Raw genomic sequence first — 20,022 nt, 5'->3', positions numbered from 1 at the left:
AAGAAAATTTGGGACTTGTAGTTGCATTATTATTATTAGTATTATATAAACTAAGAGGTGCATGCTTATATGTAGTTGATAGATGAGCTAGTAGGTTTATGTGGCTGTTTAGAATGAACTTAAGCTAATCTAAAAGTAACATGTATATAATTTTAAGAACATGTACACTTTCATGTGAGAGTGTGTCCACAAATTTCTCATTACAACCTTTTTCACCATAATTTTTTTGTATGAGAGATGAATATATGTAATATATTATACATATTAATAACATTATGTAGCTTTGATGACTAGATCAACTGGTCTAGAGCCAATCATGAATCCTTTTCTTTGATATAAAAAAGTCCACAAGTTTAGCTCTATTGTCCCTATTAGGGTGAGCCTTCATAATCCCCCACTTGGGAAGAGGCATCACAGTCCCTTTCACGTCAAGAGTTCAAAACTATTATCCCTTTTTGGATGAGGCCTTTTTGTTTTTATAAATATGATTTATATTATATAAATATAAAATTTAAATAAGATATTGACAATTATGGTGTAGTAGCATTTTTGTTTTCATATGTTGTTTTTGAATTTTTTATTATAATTTATATTATATAAACAATTTTTTTTAGAAGATTGTATATCTCACTTAAATTTATCAACGAAAGTAAAATATCTATATTTCTGGTATTGGTGACTTGCATAAAAAATGTTGCAACCACAAGTATATAAGGATATTAATGTGTTTCTACAAAAGTTTTCACAAGTGATTCAAAAAATGACCAATAAAAATTACAAATACTAAATAAACATAGCTAAAATTAAGAATACTAAATAAACATAACTATAGAATGCCAATAGTATTTGAAATATACAGATATATAGAATGCTAATAGTATTTGAAATATAGAGATATATAGCATGCTAATAGTATTTGAAATATAGAGATATATCATTATACAAGTTTAATAATTATTATAGTTAATAAATTACAAATCACTTAAATAATTATAAAGAAAAAGAATATTTTGGTATATATAAATTATTTTGTGTGTATTATTATTATATACAATGTTACATATTTATATATTAAAGTAGGTTTCAAGATAAAATAACTATTTCAGCTAGACAATATTAACTAATTAATAATATTCTAATCAAACATCACATAAAGATTATAATAACCAATACATGTTTAGATGAGGAATACCACCTCTTGAAAACAAACCAACACATTTTATGATAAATAATTTCATATTTTCAACACTCTTTTAGGGAGTACTTGAGTTTTCATCAATTTCTTTATCCATTTTAAATTTTGTATATTGACCTTCATCGCAACCATCTATATTAAGTTGTACTTCCACTTGATTCCTTCAACATACACGTACCTTAAACTACTCAATCAATTTCATATTTGTAATTACTGAACTACTAGCTATTCTATTCACATACTAGCTATTCTATTCACATACTCCATCTACCTAGATACATGGCCCACCAGTATACTCAATCAATTTCATATGTGTAATAACTAAATTACTACCCATTCTGCATCTAGATACATTGCCCACAGTCCATTGTACTCCTCGATTTCATAAACACGGAATCTACCAATTAAATTTACCGAAGTTCATATTACAACATGACATACACCATATGGTTTTGAATATTCATCAGCATTTATTTATTTTACTCGTATAATTTCCACTAATACATCAATTAATTCATCCATTTTCATATGGTTTTGAATATTCATCAACATTTATTTATTTTACTCATTTAATTACCACTAATACATCAATTAATTCATCCATATTTCTTTCTGTATATGTAATCATTGCGACAAAAAGGAGCCATACATTTATGAAATAAGTTATAGGTAACTGAGGAAAAAAAAGGACGAGCTCAATGAATCTCACTGCGAGAGCTTTCATCTCTCTTATTCTTACCAAGTTACTTATCGATCTCGGTTCACACGCATCGGTGACATGAGAATAGACGCAGGGAATCAGACTCCAAAGACAGAAATGTCAGTAATCTATTTTAAACTTTTAAATCCAATGAGACCACTACACGTTGCAAAACACATTGGCTGCACATTGACTGTGTATGGTTGCCCACATGATATAATGTTATATTTCCAGCTACGAAGCAAAACTACTTAGATTCGAGCTTCTTATTAGCTATCTTCCCCAGGCACTTTCCTGTTCGTAGGCTACTTGGAATAACAGAAGAATCCACAACAAATTCGCAATAAGATATTAAGATATTTTCATCGGACTTAACATAGCTCACACAGTTAAACATACAGGTCACATTACCGGAAATCTTTATCATGTATTCCACACAATGTTCATGCAAATTTCGAGCAGGGTCTCCATCGAGATTATATGCACCATTTCCTAGCACTGGAAAATGAAAGAACTCGTGAGTTTGGAAGATAATGTCGGATTTGACCGATAATGCCTGATCGTTTAGAGATGGCCGTTGACAACACACTTACAAACACAAAAATATATCCACATACTTATATTACTCTCAATTTTACATATCTAGGAGGTTACATTTCTCACATACTTTTGGGCTCTCTATTCGAAAGTTACACCAAAATAAAATTTTCAATAAAGTTATATAATTCAATATACAATATTTCATATATATACAATAAGTAAGGCTTTGAGATCAATTAACTATCTTAATGTGATACCTTAGATAGTTGAAATATATCTCAACCACACCTAAAATTGAAAAAATTAAAATAATTTTTCAATCACATTTAAAACTAGAAACTAATTGACAACCTCCTACTGAAACATTTCATTTCACATAGAAATTACACTAACACATCACTTGATATCTACCAGACAAAGCTAATAGAAGTTAATATCTCCCATACAAAACTACCTCTCCGATCCTATACTCAGTACACATCACTTAAACTAACTAAACTGTGAGGCAACATCATCCAAAGTTCAATCCTGGCTATTACAACCGAGTACACATCATTTACACTTGGATATTTTTTTGGATGGTAAAAGAGAGGAGGGGAGAGTCTACTTCTTATATGTCGATATAATTGTGAAGATCGTTTGCAGCACGGTGAGCAAAAGTATGACAATTGCGGCCGTCAAAGCTAAAGCATTCCACGCCGATGAAAAATGATCCTGCACAAGCTTTGCAATCTGGACCTTCATTTCATTATTGTAGTGCGCATTCACCTTTTTGGTCAGGTTGTCGAAGACATGTTCATCATTCACGGTGACTTCCTTGCCTAGACCGTTGAAAAGGTCGGCCACCTCTTTGTCACTCCCAAGCCAGTTTTCAAGAACGCCCATCCTTTCTAGCAAAGCCACGTCTTGTTCCGAGTCGATCAAGTCGTCCATGAGACTAACGTAACAACTCACGTAATTTATTACAGATGGCTTGCACATCTCATAAGCGATCAAGTTACGGAATACTCTCTCTGTCTGATCCTGGATAGAGATCGGAGGAAGGAAAATTGTAGCGCTGTTCTTGTCAAACTTAATCTGATTGATGCAGCCTTCCTGGAGTGCTGAAAATTTGATCCCAGCATTTCTTAATTCTACTGCGTGAGGGATTTTTGCGTGAGGGATTCTTTCGGTGTCATTCCGTTCTTTGCTTTTGCATTGGAGCCTTATAATGCCCTGCCTGCTACAACAGCCAATGGAGATGATACACTCACCTTCATCTACGCGCTTATCCTCATTCAAAGGTGGAGATGCAATTGCGGCGTGCATGAAATCCAAAAGATGACGGTGATGACAGGACCCTTGCTTTATATCCAAATTTTTATCCTCGAAAGGGAGGAGGAAACTCGCCATATGTTTCACCACCGCATCCAAATTAATCCTCTTATTGGAAATATGAAGGCCCGACTCGAGCCGCAATTGTAGTAGCTTTCGGAGAACGATGAAAGGTACTTGGTTTTCAACAATCAAAATGTCCTCCAATACATATTTTGCAGCATAGTCCAGCTTCTTTTCCCCAAAAATAGGGTCATAGCACTCATTTGCCCTGTCCCCACCCACATCAAAACTTCTTAATGCTTCTAGAATGAAGCAACCGTCCAAACACAGCATCCGAGCGAGGGTCTTTCCATCGCAATCGATGTTTTCTTCGTAGTTGTCCCTGATTTCCTTCTCCAGCGTCAGGATCTCCTCCATTGCATAATTGGCGAAATCCATATCATTTAGATCAACTGAGAATCCCTTCATCATTCTACGGAGGGCTCTTCCTTTGTGAAGGCCCATTGAAAGAAGCTCTGCACTTCCGTGATGATATGGACCCAACGAAACTCTTCGAGGGACATATGCTTCCATTTGTGTGTCTTTCAGCAACTTGGGAACCCTGAATATTGACACATCGGACGACCGTCTATTACGAAGACGGGGACAATGGGGATCCTCTTGAATATAATGAGTCCATTCCGTTTCCGTGATCCATCGACTTCGCGGTTCTCTACCGTTGGAAGTAGATTCGGTCGGCCCTGCAGCGCGCGGTGGAATCCCGCATCCTCGCGGTTCATTACCGTTAGGCAACTCTGTCGGTTGCCCCAGCTGAAACATCGGTCCATCGTCGTTCTCGGAATGAATCTTGTCATCTGGATTATCATGGTGGAGCGATATCTGTTTATGATAACTGTCGAAGTCTTCCCAGTGTTCAACCGCTTGCCTTGCATCGCCAGACATTTTATCAAAACAATTGCAGTGTAGAGATTACTTTGTCTCTCTCTTCTTATTTCCTCAACGCCTTACTTGCATTACAAACTCAAATAAACAAGTATTAATCATCGCAGTTGTGAGGAAGCAAAGAATACATCACACACAGCAGCCAAAACATGAGTCTGGAGGCCACAGAAATACATAGGAGAAACCAAATATCAGAATGGGATGAAAGTGCACAACAGAAATCATGAGCCAGAAAGAAAGCAGTATCAGTGGTAAGATTACACAATGACAAAGTCGTAAAGAAACCCTCAAGCATAAATAGATTCTGATCCTACAGAATGGTTCCGTACGGAACCTCTTCTACACCCATCACCTGTGGAAAATCTTTCAATTGAGAAGTGGTTAAGGACTCAACATTAAAAGAGTACTCCGAAACCCTTAAAAGTGTAATTCTATTTATTTATTTATTTTGGAAGTGGAGCACTGCCATCTTCGTTTAAGAGATAATTGTGAACGTTTCCTTTTTTTAACATTGAGGTTTTGCATTTTTTTAATTTATAATTTCGTTTGGAAAGACTAAGCAAGAAATAGAAAAAATATACATAATCACAATAGATTATAACAAGAATGGTCATTTTTTAATGTATTATATAAATCTGATAAATTACAATGAATCTTGTAAAAAGTATAGAAAGTATAGAGTTGTTATTTTTTCAAAATTTGATAATTACAATGAATTTGGTGGAAAATATTTAATATTTTTTATAAAAACTCACTCAAAATAACTTTAACATAAAAGCACACAATAAATTAAGCTTTACCCAAAACTTAACTTTACAACTCTTCGTACTGAAATAATTAACTACCTTTAACATTTTTCTTTTTATAATTATTATAAAAATATAATTTGATTATATCATAATGAGAGTACATGTCAAAAAAATTAATGCTTTTAAATATTTTCAAAATATGAAAACATATATAAATTTTACAGCTAAATTATGTTAAAATTTTAAATAAAATCAATTAAATATTTTTCTAAATATTTTTTTTTTCAAATATATGACTGAAAAATGCGTAGTATCAAGAATTCAATTGAAAATTTTGGAGAGCCAACTGCTATTGTGGACAACCAACCTTGTGACTGGTTAACGATACTTATAATGAAATTAAATGGTAGTACAAAGAACGCCTCTCATCGTGTGATTGTGGACAACCACTTTTGACTCAAAGGTCACTTTGCCAAGGTATAAAAATAAGTATACAACTTGTCAGTGATCAATTCTAATACTTTGAAAGATTTTTTATCTATATGAAGTAAAGAAAATAATTTTACATATATATGTTGCATCTTAGAGGAACCAAATAACCCAATAAAATTTATTATTTGTCCTTTACAATAAAGAGATTTAAATCTTGGATCTCTCACTTTTCACAAGAATCATTTTATTTTGATTACCAATTAAACTTCCTCCACACATTTATACATATATTTTAATTTAAATTATATATATATAGATAATATAATTTATAATTTAATTTAATTTAATTTAATTAATTATATATACTCAGTAGTGTAGAAAATACATTTTAACTTATGAAACAAAATCTTATAAAAATACAAATGAAATTCTTATAAAAATACAAATAAAATTATGTAATGCATAACTTAAATAAAAAATAATTACATATATTTTTTTATATGAGCAAACAGCTTGAAATGCAATTAAATGAAAAAATAGATTAGTCAACCATGGATTCACTCTCGTGCATACCTACCAATGAAAACAACTGGTAAAAGGGATTAGGCAATGCATACCTTAAATATCATGGGGAAGTAATTACACACATTTTTATCATATGAAAAAACACCTTCAAAAGCAATTAAATGAAGAATTGGATCCACACACCATGGATTCCTGCCCAGACAACTGGTGTTATATAATGCATACCAACCAACGAAAACAATTGGTAAAACAGATTCATAAATCATGGATTCCTACCCATACAACTGGTGTTATAAGATGTATACATTGGATGTTATAAAATTAATAAATGAAAAGAACTGGTTCATGATGGATACCTTGCATATTATAAAATTAATAAATGAAAAGAACTGGTTCCACAACAGGTACCTACATGTACGGCTGCTTCTATATTATTGGCTGGCTTGAGCCAGGGCAGTAGAGGATTATGATTGAATAACTAGTCTGACAAAATCTGAAATTAAATATGTTCAACCTATTAATAACAACAGATTCCTACTCATTGTACGGGTGTCATACAATTACAAAAACGAAGCTTCGATCATCTGTGGGCCCCGGGTATTCAAATCATAAAATTTCATGGTTCTAACTTGCCACTTCAATCACCCTGAGATTCCATGCCGATTTTTTCAAGATAATTTCCAACATGTTTCAACTGTGGTCCATGCACAATTTTTTTTGAAATATTGTGTAATTATTTTATTTGAAATGAGTTGATTTTTTTTTCCTTAAATGATTTAACTACAAATACTTATTTCTATAAACTTTCTATTCTTATATTTAATTTTCATTTATATAGATGACTAATGTATTATAAATCTAAATCTATTATTATATGATTATTATTATTATTTATAGATTAAAGTGTAAATATAATGGATTTATTTTTAAAGAAATATTATTATTTCTCTTTAAACTAGAATTAAAAATTTTGGAAAATTCTTCTTCAACTTTTATATTTTGAAAACAAATTATTCAATAATTTTTTACTGTTTAAAAATATTTTGAATATATAAATGAATTTAGAGTTATTTTATTAAATTTTAAATCAAATCTAAAATTAAAAAATAAATAAAACATTTAAAGTGTCCGAGAATGATTAATGTAACTGAAAATAAAAAATCACCAATAATTCATACAGAATACAATATGCTACAAATTTCAAATTTATTCCACTTGCACAGCCTACTTTGTGAACCGTGTTTCGCATGGCATGACATTATAAGATAAAATCATCCTACTTTGTGAACCATGTTTCACATGGCATTACATTATAAGATAAAATCATCCCGGCATGTTGGGGTCATAAATTTATCACGAGATCCATCACCTTGAGTTTCCATGGAGAATATTTATGTAGATAATTGCTAACCTGTTTTATGTGTGACATGTTCCTTGCTGGTTAGAATTCTAGGTAATTTTTTGAGGTATTGTGTAATTATTCTTTTAAATAACAAAATAATTTAGCAATTTTTTTAAATATATAAATGAATTTAATTTAATGAAAATTTCCTTAAAACTTTAAATTATAATATAGATAATTTTAATAAATTTGATTAAATTTTGATTAAAAAATATTTAAATTTTTTTCCAAAATTAAAACAATCAAATTACATATAGACATCCAAAAAACATCATATTCTTACATTTATATAAATAATTAGTATACTGTATCACTTATTTCATTATTTCAAAATATAAAACAATCAAACTACATAAGCTCATCCTCATACACCTCATATTTTTACATTTAATTTTCATTTATATCGATAATTAGTGTACTATAAATTTTGATTACTTATTATTATTATTTCAAAACGTAAAACAAATCTACCCTATATGTTCATCTTTTAATGTCTCCCGATGTTTCTGGATAAAAAACTTATTGTTTAATATAGTTCAACATTCAACAAATCTCATCCATATGAACAGTTGTCCTGATAAAAAATAGTCGTCCGAAACAATAATTGATCGGGACTTCCAACCAAGACACGACATGGCTGGCTGATGGCAGTATACGTTTCAATCGCGATCCCATGGGATTGATGTTCGTGTCACTACATTCACGTGGGATGTGAAGTAACGCAAAGGCACAAACCAAACTATACAATGGAAAATGTGAAGTAAAGCAAAGGCACAAACCTGGAATATAGTGACAATTTGCAACAAAGTCAAAGAAAACGTTGTATTCCATTTTTCATTTACTTTTGTGTAAAATAAATGACATGGAGGATGGCAGTATACGTTTCAATCACCATCCCGTCGGATTGATGTTCGTGTCACCACATTCACGTGGCATGTTAACACAAGCAAAGGCGAAAGCCAAACTGTACAACGGAAAACACTGACAACTTCTAGAAAACTGAAAGAAAACGTTTATCTTTCGTTGGAGTTAGGTTAGGATTTGTAATATTTTTATTCGATATGTTTATATGCTTTCTCAAACAAATTATTCCAGAGACCCTTGTGAGCCATTCTATCTTAAAGATTAAAAAAAAAAAATAATATGCATTTTATGATAATTTATTTAATGAAATTTAAATTTAAATTTAAATTAATATGATATTCTATTAATTTTTTAAGTTTAAAGTGACAAATATTTTTAAACCTAATTTTAATATTTCAATTTTATGTTTTAAAAATAAATGAAATTAATTATTTTTTTATTATAAATATCTTTTTTGAAATTAAAATTGTATGCTTTATTTTATTTGAATTAAGTAATTTTATTTAAATTCTAAGTTAAATTTACTGAAATGGTTTTTCTTTTAATATATAAAAATAAATTTAATCCAAAAAATATTACTATATCATATCTAAATTCAAATTAATTTAAATATTAAAAATTAAGTATTTAATATATGTTTATGTGGATTGAGATATTAAAAAAAGTTAATATAAATAAGAAAAATTATTTGATTGTAAAAATAATATATAAATTCATATTATTTTAATTTAAAAAATAGCTAAGTTGAAAAGTTTGTGTTATGTCAAATTGTGTGAGTGAAAATTAATTTAGATTTAAATTTTTGAACCAATTTGTTTATAGATTAATAAAATATGATGATGATGGTGATGGTGATGATGATGATGATGATGATGATGATGATGATGATGATGATGATGATGATGATGATGATGATGATGATGATGATGAAACTATAATACCTTATTTCCGTGATCTAAAAGAAGGGGGGAAAGCACTCTTAGATTGCTATAGTTTTGTTGACTTAATAAGTCAAGAAAAGCACTCCTAGATCACTATAGTTTTATTGAATTAATAAGTCAAGAAGGTTGGTAGTGACAATGATGATAATGATAATGAAAATAAATGTCCACTACGACTAATATGGCCAATCAGACCTTAAGAAAGAAAGAGATGAATTGAGAAACTTTAACATTTTACTTATGTGATCGAAAAGAAAGGAGAGAAGTGCATAGTTTTGTTGACTTAACAAGTCAAGAAGGTTGGTAGTGTGGACAATATTTTGAAAATTAGAATGGATGCGAGTAAGAGTTAGGAAATCCAGGAGAAAGTGTTTTTCATCTTCAACCTTCTTAGTATCACAAAGGTGACAGATTCTTTGTCCCAAGATATTTTGGAAATCGACAAATGCCTAGTTTCACTTTGAAGCTTATGAGAGTTAGTTCTTATCTTGGCAATGTTCATTTCCTTCTTAGCATTGGTCAAGATAGAAAAATAATTCTAGTTATCAAGGGTGGCATTGGTCACCTTCTTATAATACCTTAGCCTCCTTTTCCCCTCTAACTCCTTATTATCCCACAATTTATCCTTAAATTTGGAAGTAATAATATTTTTAATGTTATCCTTATTCTCCGAGATGATCTCCTCCTTTACCCCCCAATGGTCTAGCTAAGATTAGGAATCCTTATGCCAACCTCACTTAAGCCAAAGGTGGGGGATTTGGCTAGAGTTAGAAGCAATTTTGGGGAGCCTCTTGGCTTCCATGTTGTGTAACATCTTCTTATACAAAAGATACCTAATCATAACCATGCTTTCAATTGGAGAAAGGCTAGATTCAATCAAGAGGAAAGGGTAGGGAGTATTTCGTTAATCTTGAAACTACTACACAAAAGGCTGGTTTGAGTTGTTTTTTAAAGACGAAAATATTTTTTTGTCTTCATTATATTCAATTAAAAATAAGATAATTAAGTGTCTTAATTAAGAGGAAATAAATAATAAACCCAGGGAGCGATGTTGATTTTTTTAACTGTCTTAATTGAGACAAAATAAATAATCAATGTAGGGAACGATGTTGAATTTTTGGACTTAATATGACATGATGAAAATTCCAGGGCAGGAATAATTTCGTTATATTAGGCTTAATTTCATAAAACCCTTGGTGATCAAGAAAACGATGTTTCAGATGCTGAGGAATTAGATAGATTAGGTTTAGGTATTTAGATATTAGGAAGGATGGTTGAGTGGGTGGGTCAGCGTTGATGGAATGAGTTAGCAAACTACTCATGGGGTTCAGTTAACTAGGATTCATTGTTGGTAAGTCTCCACAATTCATCACCACCAAAGCTTGACAAAAAATAGAAAGACTACCCCCAACCTCCAAGAAAATCGATCCAAAGAAAAAAGTGTGCTAGATCAAGAGATTGGTGTTGAGGGTGAGAAATAAGCCATAGTAGTAACTAGATCCTTCCATCTCTCGATTACCCATATCAATAGCCACCATCAATCTACAACAAGGTAGCAGTAAAGGTAGCCACCATCAGAGATAGGGGTAGAAGCAACAAACACACATAGATAGAGAATACCATGGGAAAGGAAAAGACTAAGGCATGGGGAATTCCTCACCCTTTTTGGGGTGAGCCCACATGATAGGGAATGAAGGTTTTTTTTTTTTTTTTTTTTTTTTGGGGGGGGGACTATTTAAAAGTTTACATATGGTTTTCAAAACCCAATTTAGGATTTGGTAGATTTGGAGTCGTCAACCACAAAATTAAAGTTGAAGTGGTGGTCGGGAGATAATGGAACACCCATCATCAACATCTCCAAGGCAGTGTTCCATCTGCAATGGCAGGATGTGTCAGAATGATCAATTGTGGCACCCACGCCATAACAATATGCCCCATATTATTCTCCACCATGTGACCATGGAATCCCTAAGGGAGGAAATCTAGAGTGATGAGAACGTCTTCGATCCATAGTGAGAGAGTGTCCGTAGAGCCCAAAAGAAACAGATATAATGTAAAAAAACCAAAAATGAATTATTGTCCTCGTCATATTCAAACCTTTTCTGGGTAAAAAATTATGTGAACTTGTATGTTTAATGTATTAATAGAGGCAGAAAATTCAACATGGAAAATTTTAGGCGCTAATGTTCGCCTAGTGGACTAATTTTCCATTATTTTTCCACAAAAATGATTCACCAATTCCATTCTTTATAAAAGATGATTCACCTAAAATTTTAGAATATAAAATTATTTTACCTTAAAAATCACCAACATTATATAGAGACTATATATAAAATCATTATAAATTTGAATAATTTTACAAATATATCAATAAACATTTTATAGTTTGCATATTAGGGATTAGTGAGATTTGCCAATGTTTTTAAACTTCAAGAAAATTTTCCATCCTTAAAATTTTCCTTGGAAAATTGGTACTTATATTGGATGCAATTCTGCACTTTGGTTATTTGGTTGCATGTAATTTTATTAACAGTCTCAATAAGAATTATTTCTTGGAAAAGTATGGATTTTGATGGATATTTGTTGCTTGAAGATGATCATTGTTGCCACTGAATGTTGTTGCTATTAAAAAAAAAATGTTTGTGTTCAGATCGTGTTTCTGACTTAATGACAAAATATTCAACAACAATGCAATTTTTTCTGAGATTGAAAGCTGAAAAGGCCCCAATTTTATTTCTACGAGAAAAGTGATTTTCCTTCCATACTTCAAGGTAGAATGGACATTTATAGTTTAATATGCCTACATATATCCCTTTTTAGCTTCGACAACTGAAAGTCTTTAATAGGTAGGGCTTAAGGGCATTGGTTTACTAAGATAGTCATTTCCCTTGTTTTAGCATGTTAGTTACATGGGAGGTTGCACTCCAAATAGTGTATTTCCTATTGGACACTAAATGTCAAGGACACTTAGTATGTTGCACAAAACTATCTGAAGTCTTAAACCCTAGGTACAACAAATCCTACATGCTCTATCATAATTATGTTGGCATTATGACAAATGTGTTGTCCTTGATGGAAGCCCACTTAATAAATATGTAGACACGATGGTAGCGAGATGAGTATTCATGCAGTTACAAATTGAATATCAGTTCAGAGACAGAGGAATGTGTTATGGAACCAGCTTACAAAAAGATAGAAAAGATAGATGAATGCCTTAGAATTCAGCCTCTTTGAGGGGCAACCTCCTTTACATTACATAAATGAACAATTCTTTTATTATACAAATGAAAAAACCTCCTTTCTATATATAGGAGTCTAAGGGGTCACAATATAACCAAGTCAACCTAACAATAATAATATAAAGGCATGAAAATAACAATAGAGGGATTCTATGGGGCACAGTAATAACAATATGGGGACAATAGGGGCACAACAATATTAATAAGGGATATAACTACAATAGTAATGGGGTAATCACTAGTATTATAGGGACCTAACATGCTCCTCTCCTTCAAAAAAAGTGTTGTCCTCAAAGCTTGAGTAGTTCTGGATGCTTCTATATAAAATTCTCATCCTCCCATGTGGAATCTTCAACTGATAAGTTCCTCCACTTGATAAGATACTCTGGAATTGGTCGATTTTGTAGCTATCAAGTTCTTGTTTCTGTGACTGCTTCCAGTTCCAATATAATTTTTCCTTCCTCGTCAAGTTCTGGAAATATCTTTTAAACTAGGAGCTTGTCACCTATAACCTTCTTTAAACATGAAACATGGAAAATTGGGTGCACTCGAGAAGTTGTAGGAAGCTCCAATTTGTATGCCATAGTACCAATATTTTGCAACACCTTGTATGGACCATAATACTTTGGTGATAATTTATTATCCTTCTTAGCTTACTTGAGGGACATTTGTTTATATGGTTGTAGCCGTAGGAATACCTAGTCACCTACATCAGAACTTCTTTCATTGTGATTTTGATCTGCATGTTGTTTCATTCTATTTTGTGCCAACACAAGGTTATCCTTTAAGAGTTGGAGAACTTGTTGTTGATGCTCGATGTGATGTTCCACTGCTTGAACCTTAGAATTTTCTTTTAAATATGATGTGAAGGATGGTGGCTGATATCCATAAAGTGCCATAAATGGGGTCATTTTTTTTGCAGTATGGTAGGAATTGTTATACCACCATTCAGCCAGAGACAACCATTTGACCCACTGTGTCTATTTATCAGATACAAAGCGACGAAGATATCCTTCCAAACATTTGCTTACTATCTCAGTTTTCCCATTAGATTGAGGATGATAATATGAGCTACGAGCTAACTGAGTACCAAGACAAGAAAATAATTTTGTCCAAAAATTTCTAGTGAAAATGGGTTCTCTGTCACTTATAATAATCTTTGGGTTTCCATGTAGCTTTTGAATTGTTTCCATAAATGCAGTAAAAAATGTACTGGATTTAAATGGATGTGATAATGAAAGTGTGCATACTTGGTAAGTCTGTCAACTACCACCATGATGACACTCTTTCCCTCAGACTTGGGTAAACCTATGATAAAATTCATTGAAACCTCCTCCAAATGTTGGCTTGGAATGGATAAAGGTTGTAATAGACCTGGGGTCTTAATTGTTTCAACTTTATTTTGTTGGAAAACAAAACATTCCGCCACAAACTTTTGAATATCCGATTTAAGGCCATCCCAAAAAAATTCCTTCTTAACCCTGTGGAAAGTTTTTAAAAATCCTGAGTTCCCTCCTAAGGGAGAAGTGTGCAATTCCATAACAATATTTTGTTTGAGTTGGGAATTCTTACAGAGGTATAAGCGATCTTTGTACTATAACGAATCATTTTTCCAGCTAAATGTATCAGATGTACTGGAATCTAGTTGTAACTTTCGAATAAGTGCCCACACTTCTTCGTCATTATTCCATTCCTCCCTTGCTTCATTTATGCATCTGGTTAGATAATAGAAATGATGCACAACAATGCTTCCTCATCCTTATCCTTTATTGAGAGTGCATCTGCCACAACATTTTGCTTCCCTTTTTTGTAGATGATTTCAAAGTCATAACCCAACATCTTTGTGACCCATTTTTGTTGCTCTTTGGAGGATAATCTTTGTTTTAAAAAGTATTTAAGGCTATCATGATCCATTTTTACCTTGAAGTGTCTTCCCATTAGGTAGGGTTGCCATTTCTTAAGTGCACGTATTTTTGCCAACATTTCCTTCTCATAAATAGCTTTGTGTAAAAACTTTCCCTTGATTGGACGACTTTTCAAAGCAATGGGTCTTTCATCTTGCATTAAAATAGCACCAATTCCATTTTCCAAAGCATCACATTCCACAATAAAGGTTTTTGTGAAGTCTGGTGTAGCTAATACCGGTGCTTGGCACATTGCCTCTTTAAGATGTTCGAAGGCCTTTGTTGCTTCTAGAGTCCATGAAAATGCATCTTTCTTCAATAATGTTGTTAGAGGTGTTGTTATTCTCCCATAATTCTTAACAAACTTGCGATAATACCCTGTCAACCCGCGAAATCCTCGCAGATGCTTTATGGATGTGGGGATTTTCCATTCCTTAATGGATTTAATTTTGCTAGGGTCTACCTTAACTCCTTCATGAGATACAATATGACCCAGATATTCCACCTCTTGTACTCCAAAGAAACATTTGTATCTTTTTGCATATAATTCTTTCTCCTCCAATAGTTGTAGCACCCTATCAACATGTTCAACATGATCCTTCCGAGAGTTGCTATAGATTAATATATCATCAAAAAATACTAACACAAATTTTCTAAGGAAGGGTTTGAAAATGGAATTCATCAAACCTTGAAATGTAGAAGGTGCATTGGTAAGGCCAAAAGGCATGACCAAAAATTCATAATGACCCTCATGAGTTCTAAATGTTGTTTTCAGAATGTCTTCAGTCTTCATTCTGATTTGATGATATCCTGAACAAAGATCCAACTTGGTGAAGTAAATTGATCCATGCAATTCATCCAATAATTCATCAATGACAAGAATGGGAAACTTATCTTTAATAGTGAGCTTGTTGAGCTCCCTATAATCCGGACACATGCACCATGATCCATCCTTCTTGTGCACCAAGACTACTAGAGAAAAGAAAGAGCTTTGACTAGGTTGAATTATACTAGCCTCTAGCATTTCTGTAATCATACATTCAATTTCACTCTTTTGGGCATAGGGATATCTGTATGCCCTGATGTTTGGAGGAACACTTCCTGGAATCAAATGAATAGCATGATCATGATCACGAATAGGTGGGAGACCTTTGGGAGTCTCAAATACCTTGGAATGATTGTCCAAGACATTTTGGAGGTCTGGAGAAATAGATGATTTCGATGTGGAAACATCTAGCGAACATAATTGTGCAATTACACCTCATTGTTCCTTTTTTAGAAGCTTTGTCATACCGTTAGAGCTTATTATCTTTCTTGGTTTCCCTGCAATACCCCTTAATTCAACTTCCTTTCCTTCCACATAAAATTTCACGAAAAGTTCTTGAAAATTAAAAGCTATTGTACCCAAGGATTGTAGCCATTGGACTCCTAGTACAACATCAGCACCTCCCATTGGAATGGAAAGCATTGGGCTATTCAATACATATTCTCCCATGGATAACTTGATATTATGGCACTTTCCATAGCAATTTATGGTTCCTCCACTTGCAACCATCACTTGACACTCTGGTGCTAGATATAGGAAGCAATTCAATTCTTTTGCTCTCTTACAATGAAAAAAGTTGTGGGTACTTCTTGAATCAATCAACTCTATTACCTTTTTCTTCTTGATATGTCCTTCTATCTTGATAGTTTGAGGAGTGGTAATTCTAGCCAATGCATTACAAGATATGGTTGGATTCATTACTTCTTTATCTAGGGTTTGTTATTGGAGTATATCCTCTTCTTTTGACATTTCCTTTTCCTTTTCTTCTTCCTCTTCACAATCTATGTAGAATAATTTCTTCTCAGCACACTTATGACCTTTGGTGTATTTGCTATCACAATTGTAACAAAGCCCTTTTGCTCTTTTTCCTTCCAATTGCAGTGGTGTCAACCTTATAAGTTGTGGAAGGCTAGGGGCAATAACACATCTATCTTTATAGTTGTAAGTGGTAGGCTTCCTGGTTGCCATAATTTTACTTTCCATTTTTCTTGCTAACCTAAATGCCTTCTCTAATGAATCAGGTTCCCAAAGGCGAACCTCATGTTGGATATTATCCTTTAAAGTCCCTATGAACACATCAATCCTATGCTCCGTTGGAATATCTTTTACCCTTTTGTTCAATTTTTGGAAGTCCTCAATGTGATCCATCATTGAACCCTTTTGTTTGAGACTTATCAATTGGGTAAAAAAAGTGTTTCTTTTTGTATCCTCATAATGTGTTGTCATTCCTTCTGAAAAAATTGCCCAAGTGACAATTTGTTTACGAGAGCAAAGCCATCGATACCATACAAACTAATTTGGTTCCAAATATAAAGTTGCAATACATACCTTTTGTGTGTTCTGCACATTATGGAGATCGAAAAATTGTTCCATCTGTAGTATCCATGTTGCGGGATCCTTGCCATCAAACTTCCTCATATCGATTTTTGGAATATGGTGGTTCTTCGATCCAATGTTAGAGTCTATGAAATCATGATTAACATTTAATTTGTTCTCATCATGAATTTCCTTTACTAAACTTTCACCATTAGTAAGCATTACTTGTAGAAACTTTGTCAAATCTGTCTTCAAATCTGTCTTCAATTATATCTTCAAATTGTCCATGTTAGCTTCCACGTCATTCATCTTAGCTTCTACATATTTCTTTAAACCATCCATCTTAGCTTCTGTTACTTTTTGTGCTAGTGACATTTGTTGCACTTGGTCTCGTAATTTTGATATATCATGTTGCATTTCTTCCTCTTCTTCATAAGTCATGTTAGAAATTTCAGGTTGCTTACTATGTGTTTTCATTTTCTTTCCTCGAGGCATCAGTTACCAATAATAATGCTTCACTATGCCCTTTGAATTTCTTCAAACTAATTTTTTAAACCAAGCTTATGAAAAAAGTTAAAAAATCTACACACCTTTTTTCACTTTGTAGGAGCTCGATATTGCATCTGAAGTATCTCTGTAATTTGGATCTTCCAGTTCTAAAATTGTGATCTGCAGTATCTCTCTGCATCCTCTTCCAATGCCACCAGTCTGATTGAATTTAGATTCTCCAATAAAAAGTTATACACAATATCCCAAGATGACCTGATTATATACCTTTTCAGAAGAGCGAACTTGTATGAAGTGCCACGTGTCACTGTTTTGACCTTAGGATCTAAAAAATGTACACAGGAAACTATAGTCCATCCTATTTTTGTAACCTTTTATGAAATCTCAATTTGATGCTCAAAACAAAAGTTATGACTATTTTCCCTAGGTCGCCTATTTGGAATGTAATTTGGGAGTCTAAAAAAAGGTCAACTTCCTCAAATCTTATCTCTACAAATATAGCACAAAAAGCTCTAAATTTCGGACCCGAGGTTTAGAATGATTTCAACCCAAATGGGTTTTTTTTAACATTTGAAACATCGCAAAAAAAATGTTATAGTGAAAATGCCATGATGACCTGTTTGGAGTAGTGAAACCCTACAATCCAAACCTCTGATACCAAATGTTATGGAACCAACTCACAAAAAGATAGAAAAGATAGATGAACGCCTTAGAATTCAGCCTCTTTGAGGGGGAAACCTCCTTTACATTACATAAATGAACAATTCTTTTACTATACAAATGACGAAACCTCCTTTCTATATATAGGAGTCTAAGGGGTCACAATATAACCAAGCCGACCTAACAATAATAATATAAAGGCACAAAAATAACAATAGAGGGATTCTATGGGGCACAATAATAACAATATGGGGACAATAAGGACGCAACAATATTAATAAGGGATAAAACTACAATAGTAATGGGGTAATCACTAGTATTATAGGGACTTAACAAAACGATAAATATAAAGTTTGAAGAAGTATACGCAGGTTCTGTGAAGCAAAGTTGCGTACAGTTTCTGCACCATAGTATTCTTAATACCAAGGATCTTTACCATGGTAGTGGCCCATAGTAATGAGTGCAACAAAATATATTTTATCCCATCACAGAATACCATTAGCATAACTACAGAATTGGCCTAAGGTATTGGGTAAGGCCGAAGCTATATAAGGAGATGGAGATCAAAGTGCTAAGTGTGTATAATTTGGTTTATTACTGAATTGTTTGATCTAAAATAAGTGTGCACCTAGGAGTGTGATGATGGATCAGATCTTATAGATCTGAAATGACTACACATTGAATAATTTACTTATGGGTTGATAGATTTGCAATGATGATGTTATGATGTGTGTCTTTTACAATGTGCGTTGATATTTGGGTTTGATTGATCATATGTTGTGTAGTGAAGGTATTATTCAATAGTTACAGATCTATACACAATTTTTCTTCAGAAAGATTGCATACATACACAGATCAAATTTTGGCTAGTAGCGTATTGATTCTGTATGGACGGATCTATATGTGGGTATGCTTTGTGAAAAGCGCGTACATATTCGTAAGTGTCTTATAAGGGTTACGTATGTTGTAGCTAAATCTTGCACCTGCATCACAAGTGCAGTAGGAGACAAAGAAAGCTCTGTAGAGACAGCCTTTGGGTTGATTGTAGACTAGTGCCTAGGACATCTTAAATAGAGGAGTTCTTGTGAGGTTATATTGTAAGGGGGTTACAACACTCCAATTGTCACGTAAAACAAAAAGGAAATAGGAGGGCCTTGGTTCAATAAGCTTTCAAATAGGAAGATTCAGACTAACTCATGGATCCAAATGTTGGGAGGTATTTGGGCCATCTCAAAGAGAAATGAATTCTCCTTCTGGTGGCTGACACACAAAAATGAGACATCTTAAACTGAAGTTGTATCGATGGTAGAGAGGAGGAAAGGATAGGGAGAAATAAATGCATAGGGCTGTAACAAATGGAATCCTATGCATAAATGTTCTAGCAGAAAGGGGAATTCAATAGATAGGCTTGTAAGCAAGACAGAATCCTAAACCATGGTTTTCCAATGAGATGATATAAATAGAGGAGAAAACGAAGGTTTCATATCAACATAACATGGGTATTGTTCTCTGCCAAAGCAGCTAAGATAAATCCATAAATTGAAGAGGAACCAATTGCATTCATTATACTATTTCAAAGAAAGAAAAACACAGGTGAAATGAGATAACCAAGAGGAACTTGTTACACATTAATCATGCTCGGAATCAAGAGGGAAACACAATTTATCCCAAAGATCCCAATAACCAGTCCATACACTCAGCCATGATATCAATGAAGTCCCATAAAAACATATTGAACCAAAA

The 20,022-nt window shown here is 33.0% G+C and overlaps 1 protein-coding gene across 1 annotated transcript; it reads right to left on the bottom strand.

Moving 5' to 3' along the window:
- Positions 1-2,792: 2,792 nt before the first annotated feature.
- LOC149197050 (putative UPF0481 protein At3g02645) lies at positions 2,793-4,945 on the bottom strand. The gene has a single exon (XM_089403832.1). The coding sequence runs from the start codon at positions 4,692-4,694 to the stop codon at positions 3,039-3,041; it is 1,656 nt and encodes a 551-aa protein (XP_089259958.1). The 5' UTR covers positions 4,695-4,945; the 3' UTR covers positions 2,793-3,038.
- Positions 4,946-20,022: the final 15,077 nt, after the last annotated feature.

Source organism: Pinus tabuliformis, chromosome 2_2 (assembly GCF_031772625.1).
Source record: "Pinus tabuliformis cultivar Carrire ecotype Pingquan chromosome 2_2, CPIR1, whole genome shotgun sequence".
NCBI classification, from domain to species: domain Eukaryota; kingdom Viridiplantae; phylum Streptophyta; class Pinopsida; order Pinales; family Pinaceae; genus Pinus; species Pinus tabuliformis.
Note: the sequence above shows the minus strand (reverse complement) of the source record. Positions and strands in the feature narration are given on the sequence as shown.